General features: G+C 44.5%; 1 protein-coding gene across 2 annotated transcripts in view; it reads right to left on the reverse strand.

Moving 5' to 3' along the window:
- LGMN (legumain) overlaps positions 1–13,571 on the reverse strand; it is a 95,070-nt gene that overhangs the window by 14,488 nt on the left and 67,011 nt on the right. For both annotated transcript variants that reach the window (XM_069208210.1, XM_069208211.1), the window contains exons 8-10: positions 7,003–7,069; positions 3,795–3,913; positions 732–821 (exon numbers count right to left, since the gene is read on the reverse strand). In XM_069208210.1, coding sequence (XP_069064311.1) covers positions 732–821; positions 3,795–3,913; positions 7,003–7,069 — 276 coding nt within the window. The remainder of the gene's footprint in view (positions 1–731; positions 822–3,794; positions 3,914–7,002; positions 7,070–13,571) is intronic.

Consider the following 13,571-nt stretch of genomic DNA (forward strand, 5'->3'; position numbering starts at 1 on the left):
TTCATGGCACAGTATATGCAGCCGTTCACTTGAAAAAGATTTATGAAGCAGCTCATGGTGCAGTGGCATCCACAGCAGTGGCCTCACACCTCTTAAAGCCTCACTGCTTCCCACAGACCTAAGAAGATGTGTTTAAGTCACGTAACCAAACCAAAAACCCACAATACCCTCTCCCTTGTTATGAATCCAAAGCAGCCGCCTTGCTGGTTACAAAACGAGTGTTTTTTCATAAACCACGAACAAGCTGATAATAAAAACAGTGGTCTCCTCACCAAGCAAAAAGTTGTAAATGGAAATGCTTTCCCAATTCCTGACCCTATAAATTCGCCAGGGTATTTATCCTTTCCTTTGGTTTCTCAGGTTCTCAGTGCTACCACAGATGGGGAACTGCCATATAAAAATGTACCTTTTCACCACTCCAAAAGTAGCAATCCAGCCACTAAAAGAAACAATACCAGAGATTCTTGGCCTGGTTGGATCTCCTAACTAAAGTGCACCTTCAGCACCCACGACACAATGAGCTCCGGATCCACATCATGTATTGCCCACTAGTTTACAGGGCCTCAGACAGAAAAAAAGAGATGGGTGGACATTCTGCATCAATCCTTACCACTGGCAATTCTGCTGGTAGCCAATGCATTTTATTAGTTTTATTTGTCAGATTCGAACTTTAGAACGACTTCTGCAATGCTTATGAAGCAGCAGCTTTCTTGCTGGCCATGAGCACTCACTTTATTGCCATACTGCATCACGTGGCTGGTGTTTGTGTGCTTCTTCACAAGCTGGAATTGCTTGTGCAAGGATTCTTTCTTCAAGTCCTCCTGAAAACAATAAACGGACCAGGTTATTGGCATATAGCTAATTAAACATTGTAAAGCCTGTGTTGTTCTTGACCATCAGACACACAAGGGGTGTGCTGCAGAACACAGAGTTAATCAGAGAGTCACATAATATGATTTCAATGTCACATTATTATTAAACAGAATAACCAGAAAATGTTTTAGGCTGGGAAAGGGACACTCACATAGAGCCTGGCAGTCAACGACAGCCATCAATATATTTTTTTTATTATTTCTACGTTGCAAACCACTTCTGTTTCTCTGGATCCAGGGCAGTTTGTTGTGCAGACCCGATATGAAACCTCCCACCCAAAATGTATAAAGCAATCACAGCTTACCACTTTGTTAGCTAACCCACTAAATCAGAACACTACTGCTGATTCTTACCTTTCCAACATGACTGTTCTTTCCTTTAAACTTAGCAGAAATGTTTTCAGTATTTCTCCAAAGCAAGAATAATATCTCATTTCTCAGTATTAGAAATCATCCTCAAATTGCTATACTGCACTCTACCTTCTGGTTCATATTACTCAAAATTCTTAAATATGCAAAACTAAACGAAAAAAAGGAATCAGAACACTAAAAAATGTGTACAATATTAAAAAACTAAACCAATAAGGTTTTAGTTGGTTCCCTGAAATGGAGGATGGTGTTAATTTTCAACAAGGTTGTGTGCATCAACTTAATTATTTTATGGGATGAACAGACTAATCTGCCTTCTGATCTGGGGCCGTTTATTGGGGACAACGAAAGGAGGAACCTGTCCTTGGCTTGAAGATTTCCTGAGGGATTAGAAACTCAGTTTACTTTTCAAATAGTTTCAGAGCTGTAGATAGATTTATGACAATTTGTCAATATTTCAAAATTGACTCTGCACACTAGTAAACGATGATGTTTGCATAAATTGGGTGCAATGCTGCTGGGTCATGGTTCGATGATTCCTCTCATATCAATGTAGTCTACGGTGTCCCCATTATCATGGCAGCTGCAGTAATCAAACTTTCAACCAATAATTGCCCTATAAGGTCCAGGTAAAACCAGCTGGACCTTTTAAAGAAATTTGGGACAATAAAGAAATGTTAATGTTATTAGACTGACTTATTTTATCTACTGCCTTACTGGACTAGAACATTATTCATATGTGAAATTCACAGATGTGCCTTCTGCAGTTGCCTAAAACTATATCCGGATAGCTGAAATGGAAGCGGTTTTGACTCATCCAATCTTAAATGCTGGCAAATAATGCATGATTGGTCGGTAGGAGCTACTGCGGGCAATTGGAGAAACTGACCATGACCTGAGGGTCTTCTGCAAACTCGTGGACGTGTACCTCCGTGGCCCGCGGCCATTAGTTAGATATGAGAACAGTTTGACACTATAAAATACACCATCACTGTGCCAGCATGTACTACAGTACCACATTTACTGTCACTGCTAAGTACACGAAGGTCTCTTTACGAAACCATAATCCAACGGTGGTGGAGTTACTCGGCTCATTGATGGAAACATGTTTACACCAGGTAGTTAAGAGAAATGGCATAAACCACACTTTGAAAATCGTTTATATACAACTAAGGGATTGGAAACAGCACTCATTCTAAGGTTTTACATCCCTTTCTTCTTCAGAGCGCGGTTGTACTATGTTCCAGAACGTGTTCACTTACTTTACATTAGTGATGGCAATTACCTTGAGCAGAGTTGGGGTGGTGACCTCTTATGCTCTGCATCTTTTTCCCTATTTTCCAGATTTTCTGCAAGCATGAGGGGTGCACCTTTACTGAGTCTCCATTGTTCTGATTAAAAGGGACAATGCACTCCATGAGATGCAACAGGGAGAATTAGCCTGCTTCCTGTGCACTGGCTCCAGATACAGACTTTGGTAGCTGCTTTCCATTCTATATTCCTTTACCGCAACAACTGTTCAGTCTTCTGGCCTACCATAGAGCTTTGCTTTAGGAGGACAGGCATATTCTTCATCCGAACAGGACTGTGAAGACCTACTCCCTCACACTCCACCAGCACAGGAAAGGCTTTAACTGGCAGCGGTATTGGAGACTAGTGGGATGCCAAGAAGAAGGGACACATTGAGGGAAGATTCTGATGAATGTGCACTTCGAACAAAGTCCAAAGATTCAGCTTGTGATTTCCAGGGACTCCACTGGAAATATTTGGGACAGAAGAGGCACATCAAGAGCCTGTTATCTTGGCAGTCACTCTTGTTTTCAATCCTGCCTTTCTTTTGTCTGCAGCTCACCTCCAGTCCAATAGTGGGGCCTTCAGGAATTTGGACCACAAGTGCCCTACTGTACCACAGAAGCAATGTAATTCCCTAAACCCTTCCGCCACCGACTTCAGAGCCCCACACGTAAAGTTACAAGCAAGCAACATTCATTGCAGGGTTAGGTTTCTTTGCCTTGTGGAAGTCAAACTCTTACAATAGTAGGCCTCCATATCCCACCGTGCAAGAAACAGAATGCAGAAAGAGAGAGAGAAGAAACACTGTGACCTTCTAATAAAAAAATAGATTGGTAAATATGTTTACAGGGTGAAGTCACTGCCGCAGAAAAGGCAGGAAAAAGCAATATTATTGTAATTTTGCAATCACTAAATTTCGGACTTCTGCATAATTATACACTGCGTACTCCAAAATGAGTTCTAAAATGTTATCTCAAAACTAAGGTACTGTTTTCTTTTGGTTTAATGAAAACACTATGGGATTGTTAAGACTGCTTCTTCACCAATGTGCATGCCCGAGCTATTGGAAAGTACGTAATTCAAAATATTAAAGGCTAACTAAGAAATCATATTACCACCACCAGTAGGCAGATGTAGCAAGTGTTTTAAGAAGGGTGGAGGGACAGGTGACGCCTACCTCACCGCCTCACCCCACACACACCCAAATACATGAGCGGAAATCGAAGGAGCTGCGTACAACCGTTGGCATATTAAACTCACCACATCAGAATCTTCCATCCAGCTGACACTGTACAGGTCCCCCAGGTATGTATCTCTCTTTTCATCATAATAACAGGCATATGACGATTCGTGTGGGTTTGCAGCCGTTGTGGCATAAACTGAAAAAGAAATCATAGGAATTGGTCTCTTCTTCATCACTTATGAATGGGGGACAGGCGTCAGTTTGGGGGACAGGCGTCATTTTGGTTAGCTCTTGGTTGATTCCTAACTGCATAATGGCTGTAGAACGATAAGGGTTTATGTCTCATCCCCGGTAAGTGCTGCAAACTTCTATTTGCTATACAGTGTATTTTAGTGGTCCTACATTTCCGATGTATAGCTAGACCTATTATTTTTAAAGGCTACACACGTGATTGGACATTTAGGGCCTGATTTAGAGTTTAACTGACAAGTTACTCCGCCACAAACGTGACAGATATCCCTTCCTCCGTATTATGATCACCAGAGGTTATTATGGGATTGTAATACGGCAGACGGGATATCCATCATGTTTGTGACAGACTAGTCCTGTCCGCCAACCTCTAAATAAGGCCCTTAGTTGAATCTATTATTACTAAGTCGCACTCGGGCATTAGAAATAATGCAGCAATGAAGGGCCAATTTATGCAGCAGGGCTGATAAAGGTATGTGGCAAGTAAAGACAAATTAAGCATTATAAAATTACCACAATCTTGCAGTATTTTATTTTGTAATTTCAACACTTTCTAATACTGTCTAGGCAAAGATGTATCTCATTAGTACCAGTTTAACACCTGAATGTAGCAACAGAAAGGTCATCAGGGTCTTCAATTGTCTGGATTCGCTTTTTGTTCTTGTTTTGTTTTGTAACTTTTGATTCATTTGCACAAGAAACAACTGCTGTGGGAGAAACTTGCAAATCATGCAGCAGATGGAGGCCAAATGCAGCAAATCAATAACTATGTAGCAAACGCTGCAGCATCGTATAACTCCAGGGGCCCTGGTCATAATGTATCTGGGTTCCAATGCTACTACCAAGTCTTGGTCTAAAATGTGACTGCCTGACTGCGCTATGTTCAGAAAGTAAAGTGTAACCTGATTTTCCACGAGAAGTGCAGTAGTACACAAGGCTCTGATGCACCACTGGTAAACGACAGTAACCACCACTGATTCTGTCTGGTTCAAGAAGCAGAATAAATCTCAGTTTACTTAAGTACAATTATACGAGGCACTGCACCCGGGTGTCTCAGGGTTTCCAAGTATCAAGCATAGCCTCGGTCAATGTCCTGTTGCTTAGTTCCCACAGTCTTCCTCTGTCATCGTCTCCGCGCCAAAGTTTCAGTGTTTGTCCCCCATCAGCCTCTCTAATGCAGGGACTGTGGTTCAAGTGTGTGTCGCTGTGCCGGAGCCTGCAATGCCCGTGTACTGCTGAGGCTGCTGTGTGTACCCGTAGCAAAGTCCCCGTCCACCTGACTCCTGGTGATTGTCTGAATCCAAACATCATTCTACGCGTGTCCTCGTGAGGACATGTGGTTAGGTCACCATTCACTGGTGCTCTTTAACGGGCCAGTGCTGAGTGCCAGGCTGGGGCCAGTGTGGTGGCCAGTACAGCTACCAGTTGTGACTAACGTAACTGTCAGTGCCCCAAGTAAGCCGCAAGAATTAGAATATATTGAGGGTGCATGTGAGACGGTGGCCGGTTGGAAACCTACCCGGTAAGGGAGCAGGGTTTTCTCATCATTAATTCATTTCCTCATCTACAAATGCAAACTCTGTTTCAGGAGGAGGCAAGGCAACACACAGCCAAAACACTGATTAAAAGTAACGAGATGCTAAGTGCCATCAAATACCTAAGGGTGCTCACAGAGTGCATGGTGAAATACTGGAATGTTTCAGCTGAGACAACTCTGATAAGCACCAACGGCCAAACTATCAAAATTCTCATTGGGAAGGTTAGTTGGGTTCCAATTCCTGTGTGAAAGGACCCGTCTCTGTTGCCACGGGGTCGGAATGAACAAATATAATATCTTACAGCCCTTCGCAGGGAACAAGTGAAAAACTCAAAGCAGAGAGGAAAGCGTCCCTGACAAAGGAGGACAAAGTAACTACAGGAGTTAGGTTTGAGGAAAGCGCAAGGGTGGAGGAAAACAAGACCAGGAGCAGGGTAACAAAAGACAAGGAGGGACCTGACAAGGGGTGAGGGGGGGAAGAGAGGGAATGTTTGGAGAGTTTGAAGAATGAAGGAGGTGAAAGACACAAATATGGATGATGGTTGTACATAAATGGGGATTGTAGGGGCTAATGAAGGAGAAGGCTAAAAGAGGAAAGGTAACCTAGGTAAAGGGGAGGAAATCTGGGAGTAAGCGAAGAAGGCTAGTCCAGGTAGATATTAAACAAGTACCTTTTCAGTCCTTTGGATAATTAGAATATCCCGGATCAACACATAATAATTTCCAGATAAAGGGGCTGCTCCGAAAGGGACTGTGTGGCAGCTTTGCTGGATCTGGAACTTAGGTTTCCAATTTAAACTTTTCAATATTCCTCAGCATTTTGTTACCAACCGAGATTTCAAAAGTGTCTCCAGGGTAATGGGATATGTGATACCCAACAGCTTCAATTTTATTCTGGCTTCTAGAGGGTATCAGTGAGGGTCTTCTGCTATAGGCGATATGTGGTCATACTTTCTGCTTCTGGAGATCATCTTAACAAGTATTCTAGAAAGGCTTCAATGGATGCAAAAGAGGAGTTGAGAATGCCATCAAGTCAAGCAGATAGATCTGTCCAGCACGCTTTCTAGATTGATCTATTATCATTTTGCTAATGTACATTTTATTTGTACAGTCATTTTAAGGCAATTAAGGCACAACTGTGGGGTATGCAAAAACTCACTTATATGTGCACCCTATTATGTCAAACAGTACACTGACAAGAAGGTGAAGGTTCTTTCACCTGATTATAACATCACTCAGAGCTTTTATTTAGGCATTCGGAGTTAAAACAATTGGCCCACAGCTGCTGCCTGCGCCTTGAATTTGGAGTTATGCAGAGGAGGGCTGAGTGATGTGTGGATAATCACGGGTAAGATTTCTTATATACTTATAAGCTATTTTACCTACATCATTATGCAAGTTATTAGACTATTTGCCAGTAAAGCTGTTAACCCAATCCAGGCAAAGTAGTGGCATCAAGCAATGCCTTGAAATTGGTGCCAGATTCACAATTCACTTACCATTGATATTATCAGCCAAGTTGTTCATCATGGACCCGGATTCACAAGCTTCAATGTAGAACACCATCTGCAGCACAGGAACGGACAAATTGACATAGGAGTACCAAGATATGGCAACTATTTTTTAAATATCTTTTTATTGATTTTCCATGTCCATACTTTACAAGAGTAATTTGAAACAAAGAAACTTTACTGAGAAACTGTTGCCTATACATCCATATTTCACATATTACAGTAAATCGTGCCTTTATGTACTGCCCCACCCCTGGCAGGGATGATACCATAGCTTTACACAAAAGACTGTGTAATACTTTATGCAAAAATCTGGGTAATTCTAGCCATCTATCCACCCCACACAGTTCATGCTTTCGCTGGCATTCCTGTGATTGATACACAGCCTTCTCTAGCCCACAGCTTATCTCCATACTCGCCCCCCATGCTGCTAGAGAGGGAGAGGTGGGTTTTTGCTGAGCTATGTCATATTTACCTGTTACCAGGCCCAGCTATATCAGTGTTTTTTTGCATGGGTTAAACCTTCGTCAAGTAGTATGTTCAACATGGCCCTTTTCAAAGTGAGGTTGAACGATTGGCCTAGTGTCTCCCCCAGAGCATCTTGTATTCCACTCTAGTATGGCCGAAGGACCGTGCCTTGTCCAGAAGTGTGCAGAAGGACTCCCCCCTCTTCAACCTGAGGCAGGTTGAGCACTCGCATATTTGCATTTTCCACAAGTGATATGGAAGTCCAGCAAAGGCGATGTAAGAATTTAAACTTCATCACTCTATATCTAGCGGAAATTGCTCCCTCTCGGGGGCCATTAGCGCTGCACCCAATTCAGAGTTTTTAAGGGGGCCTACGTATGCCTCCCACTTGACCCTCAATGCAGGGAAGGAATCTGGTCCATAATTAATATTTTATGGACCGTGGAGATGTGCCCTTTAGTGGGCATTTGGGACATAGTGATTTTAGGGGCTAAATTTAACCAGGTCAGAGACGGTATGCACATAGGCCCTGACAGCATATTTGAGTTGGAGGTATCTAAAAAACTGGGAGAACTCGAGACCAAATTCCTGCTGTAAATCCCCAAAGGATCTCAAGCAAGAGGGACCAACAATGTGACCCAGAGACGAGGTCAAACACTTCTACAGCAGAGATTTGGGCACCCCAAAATGAAGTTTTACCTGTGAGCCTTTCCTCCCATCGGAGTCTTGTATGCAATAGCATTCATAGACTTAGAACAGTCTCCATCGCTGGTGAAACTCGAGAGGGCATTTTCCCTTCATCCAGTCGGGGGTGAGACATCATGCAATAGAGCTCACATTGATCATCGTAATGCCTCCATCATGCTGACTTACCACACTTACACCACTCAATGTGGTCCCCTACCCCAGATGAACGTAGTAAGTGTATTGGTGAAGGATGCAATGAAAGAGTCCGGTATGTAAAAGGGGTCATTTTGTACAATGGAGGCAGGGAAATCATTTTTAGCAGTACCATTCTACCAGTTATGGACGGGGGAGTGTTGCCCAACACTGCATGACTCTAAGGGTGGCTGCCAATAGTGGTACAAGATTGAGGGCACTGCCCCTCATCACCATATCAGTAATATTTACACCCAGGGAATGGAAGATGAAGGTGACAATAGTCAGGCCCACCAACTCCGGCCATGCAGACATAAGCCCTCATTACAACCTCAGCAGGTGTTGCGGCCGTGCAACGGGTGCAGCTGCACCCATCACGCTTTTCACGGACTGCTGTGCAGACAGTGAAAAGCAGTGTGGGGCTGTGCCTGGGGGCCCCTGCACTGCCCATGCCAAGTACATGGGCCCCCAGGAGCCCGCGACTCCCCTTCCCCCCAGCCTTTCCATGGTGGTCTCTACTGCCATGGACAGGCTGGAGGGAAGGGGACTCGTAATTCCCTGAAAACCGCCGGGACAACCATGGCGGTAAACCGCCGATCCCGGCAGTGTGACAGGGGCGCTTGAGCCGCGGTCGTAATAGGCAAGATTGTACCGCCAGCCTGTTGGCAGTACAATCGCCAAAACAGCCCTGGCGGTCTTTGACCGCCAGGGTTGTAATGAGGCCCATAGCGTTGAATCTCCCTATGGGAAAGAGGCATGTTTGAGTCCAGCTGATCCTAAGGCCAGAGTAGTGCACAAATATGTATAGGGTCTCCATTATATTGGTTTGGAAGGGCTATACACAAAAGGAGCTAGTCGGCAGATAGGGACACCTCCGTTGGTGTCTGACCATTCGAACGCTCGGATGTATGGATTTGTTCTAATTTAGTGCGCTAAAGGCAATGCTGCCAGAGGAAATAATAGGGGTGATATGGGACATTCTTGTATTGTGCCCTTTTGGAGTGGGAAGGATAGAGAAAGCAGATCCCCAGTTTAACCCGTGCTCTAGGTGAGGTGTAGAGGAGTTTAACATATGCACGGTATACAGGCCCAAATTCACATTATGGTGAACAATAGCTCCAGGAAAGGCTGGCTTTTTAAAAGCCTATTTGAAGAATGGCAAGGGCTTTCTGTAATTGTTTAGCTATTGTGATGACATTGTATATAATATATGAAAATTATGTTGCATAGAGCAGTTTGGCATGAAACCACTCTAGAATTTATAAACTAGATCGATGAGCACTGTGACCAGTCTGAGAGCAAGAGGCTTAGCACGTATTTTGGTTTTGCTATTAATTAGTGAGATTGGCCTACAGGAGAAGCTAGGATGTCCAGGTTGGTCAGGTTTCCATATGCACGTAATATGGTTTTCCTCCAAATTGTTAGAGTGAGGACTTACTCTTCTGGCCTCCCTGTAACCCACCTAAGGAGGCAAGGTCAAAATGTCAGACTGACATTTGAAAAACTTCATAGGGAAATCATTGGGACCCTAGATTTCCGTGAAGCTAGTTAGGGGATGGCTTGTGCCACTTTCTCTGGTGTGATTGGCTCGTCTAATGTAGTTGGTATGCAAGTCATGGGAACTGAATCGTGGATACATGGTCGTGTAGAAGTCTCAGCAGGGAGGAGTCTGCGTTTAGCAATTCATTGTCCTTGGCAAAGGTTGCTACTATGCCGGAGGGGGCTGACAAAGGACAACCTGGCCATCCTTGATGCTAAGTATATAATGAAGTTTGCTTTGGTCTTGGCACAACCAATGAAGTAGTGATTTGTTGCCGTATTTGTGGCAGCATTGGGAGGCCTTCCATTGCTTCTTTGTGTCATGAAGTTGGATTTATTTAAGTTTGAGTGTAGCCTGATTAAGGTTATGGAGGGATCTATCAGATTTTGTCAAGTAGTTCATGTGTTATGCCTTCTGGACAGCTTTCTCCAGAAGGGTGATTTTATTCAGTTTGACCTTTTACTGGAAGGTCTGCTTCAAAATAACTGTGCCATGGGTAACCACCTCGTATGTCCCCCTGAGTATCCCGGGGGATTCTACCGAGCTCGCGATAGTCTGAAAATAATGGGCAGAGGCATTCTTCAGGCTATCTATGAATGCCTGATTGGTGAGCTACCACGAGTTGAGTCTCCATGTCAAAGGTGAGTGGTTGCTACGTATTTGAATTTCAAGGGAAGCATGGTCAGATAGACCACAGGAGTGTAATGTCGTGTAATGTGTTCATAATCTTATTGCAATAGGCGTTTGAGAGAAAAATTAGTTAATCCAAGAAAACGATTGATGTGACCCTGAAAAGAACATGTAGCCCCCAACGTCAAGGTTGTGTATGCGCCACTCATCACTCAGGCCCAGGGCTGTGATAATGGACTCAAATTGGGTACAAGGATGTTCAGTCAGGAAAGTGGGACTAGCTCTATCCAGCGTTACGTGTATGAGCCAATTTATATCAATGGACGAACTGATAGGGCCAATTGAAGTGACTCGCTGACCTGCAAGATAAATACCTGAGTGAGTAGGTGGAGCATACAATAAGCAGATCAAATAGGGTGATCTCAGAACGTGCCTGCCAGCCATATGAATTGTCCCAGCATGTTGCTACAGACGTGGTCCACCCATAGAGGCAGGTATGCATTGTACAATATATCCCCGGGATCCTCAATGATACCCAGCATGGTAGGACCTTGTGAACCCATAGCATTGTAGGCATCTGCAGTTGTTGCCTTGTAAGTGTGTTTCTTGAAGTAGTAATACATCTGCTCTCATCTTGTTAGCCCTCTTGAGAATGGCCCCATGTATAATTTTGTGAAGATGGTAGTTGGTGTTCCAGGTGAGGCACAAAAGGAAATTAGTGGTATTGTGTATGTTTGTAGCATGCTGGAGCAGCATGAGCATGCTGGAGGCAGATGGCAGGGACATGGCGATACAATGGTAGAAGTAAAAGCAAAAACATAAGGAAGGTAAAAGTTGAGTGCACAGTAAAGTTGGAGAGGGGTGTTAGCGCACTGTCTAAAGAAGTTAAATGCATGGGTTGGTGGGGAGGAAAAGAAGTGCACCCCAAATCATTAGTCCTGTTTGAGCACATATTAGGAATGAATCTCAGATCACGGAAGAGCACTGTCCCATAGCAGGATATCATTCAGAGCCCCAGCACTCTCATGTCTGCTCAGGTGTGCTGCCAAGTTTGGTACTGGATCTACTGGAAGACGATCTGTCTGCAGGTTGAATTGGCGGGGATGCTACTACCGTGTGCAGTACATCCTAGCATTCAATGGGCACACAGTCTCAGTTCGATGATTCAGCTGGAGAGATGGCTGCCTTTTCAAGATTTGACCCCATGTGCAGCTCATTTGGTGGAAACTTCCAGGACGCTGATTTAAGAGTCTATCTCATCGTGTATCCTCGCCTCAATGGAGATCACTCTGGAGCGGACTCTCTTCTATCCACCTGCAGGCCTGCTTGGGCAACTGAAAGAAAGATTTGGAGTTGTGGAGCACCTTACATTTTTCAGTAAAAAGGAGTATGTATTGTACTCCTATTGTTTTCTGCTTTACAAAGTCAAATGTTTTCCATGCTTCTGTACATCATATGTATAGTCAAGAAATTTCTTTATGACTTAGAAGTTATTTAACTTTCCTCTTAGTGCGAAGTTCCTGTAGAATCAGGTTGCAGTCTTGTAAGTTAAGTAATTTGCCAATAAGATGTCAGACAGGGACCCGGAAGAGGATATGTGAGGAGTCAGGGTCTGGTGCAAAAATTCGATGACAAAGGAGTGGGAGAAGTTTGGTTTGGATATAATGGTGCTCAGCCACGTTTTCACAAACATTGAGGGTCAGTGCTTTTCACGCATTCAGGGAATACCAGGAAGCATAGATTGTTTTGATGGAAATGGCCCTCGTCCTCCTTACCACGCAAGATCAAGTCCCTGGAGGGGCCGTGTTATAACAGTCAGTGGTCCTCTGGGTTTGTGTTATGTATGCACCATAAATCAGGCCAGGCAAGGCCACAAGGACCACAAGGGCCAGCAACCCCATGTGATCTACCTCAGGAGCAGCTCACTGCAGGGTAGTGGAAGCTGGTTGCAGCCACCAGCAGCTGCAGTGCTCAAATTATAGGCAATCAGTGTCAGTTCTCTCCTCAACCCGATTTTCATGTCGCACTGACTGACTCAGCAGATGGTGGGCTATGATCCATGGCATGTCCGTACAGCAGTCATCTAGCTTAGTCTCCATAAGTGTCTCTTATTCACGTCATTTGGTCACAAGCATCACCAGCTGTCACCAGCTCCCTAGTCAAAAGTGGCCTCAATCAACTGTCCCCTCACTCAGCAGGGACAGTCCTAGCCACTTGTGGTGGCATACGATGGACGGGCAGTCTCTAAACCTGGAAGCTGTCAGACTTCAGTAGTCTGCCTGGCAGCTCCTGCAGCCAGCCCTCAGCGTCTCTCCCCCAACAGTCATGTGCGTCGCTTGCCTCCCGCTTCTCCCCACAGCTCAGTGAGGTCACAGTTCTCCACGACGGGAGTGTCCCACTTGGCAATTGGAGGACCAGGCTCACCATGGTCGGGTTGGTATGCTGCAGGCACTGCAAGGTGCCTTCATTGGAGAGATCTTGGGCAGCAGTGCTTCTCACTGCAACCAGCAGTGGGTACAGGGACAAGTCAGTCCCATATAATTGTTTGTGGGCCACATTGCAGCCACCCCTCAGCAGAATTACACAGGATCTTGAGTATGGTGGCCAGAGCATTAAAGGAAGGCAGCCACAATATATGGCTGTCTAGCCACGTCCCTAAGAGACTGCAATCTAACTCCAGTTAACTAGGCCTATCAGTAGACCACACTCTAAACTTCAAAAGAGGCAAACATGTGAAGCATGCCTAGGCTTAGAGGAGCTAACTTTCAATTTATGAGGTACAGTAACCCAATAAGGTAGGAAGTCTCTTTCATGGACCCACACAGTGTGCTCAACCTTATGTGGTACAAAGCTGTCATACGGACCCCTCTGAACACTGTCCTTAGAGCATTCAAAGGCATTAGCCTCTTGTAATAAGGTGACAAATTTCCACTGATAACAAGTATCTACTAAAAGACCCTCCAACTGAAGGATGCTATTCCTTCACAGCTTACAGGTTGCAAATATGGAACTCTTTCCAGACACATCACACAAAATAGAA

This window comes from Pleurodeles waltl, chromosome 9, assembly GCF_031143425.1.
Source record: "Pleurodeles waltl isolate 20211129_DDA chromosome 9, aPleWal1.hap1.20221129, whole genome shotgun sequence".
Taxonomy (NCBI): domain Eukaryota; kingdom Metazoa; phylum Chordata; class Amphibia; order Caudata; family Salamandridae; genus Pleurodeles; species Pleurodeles waltl.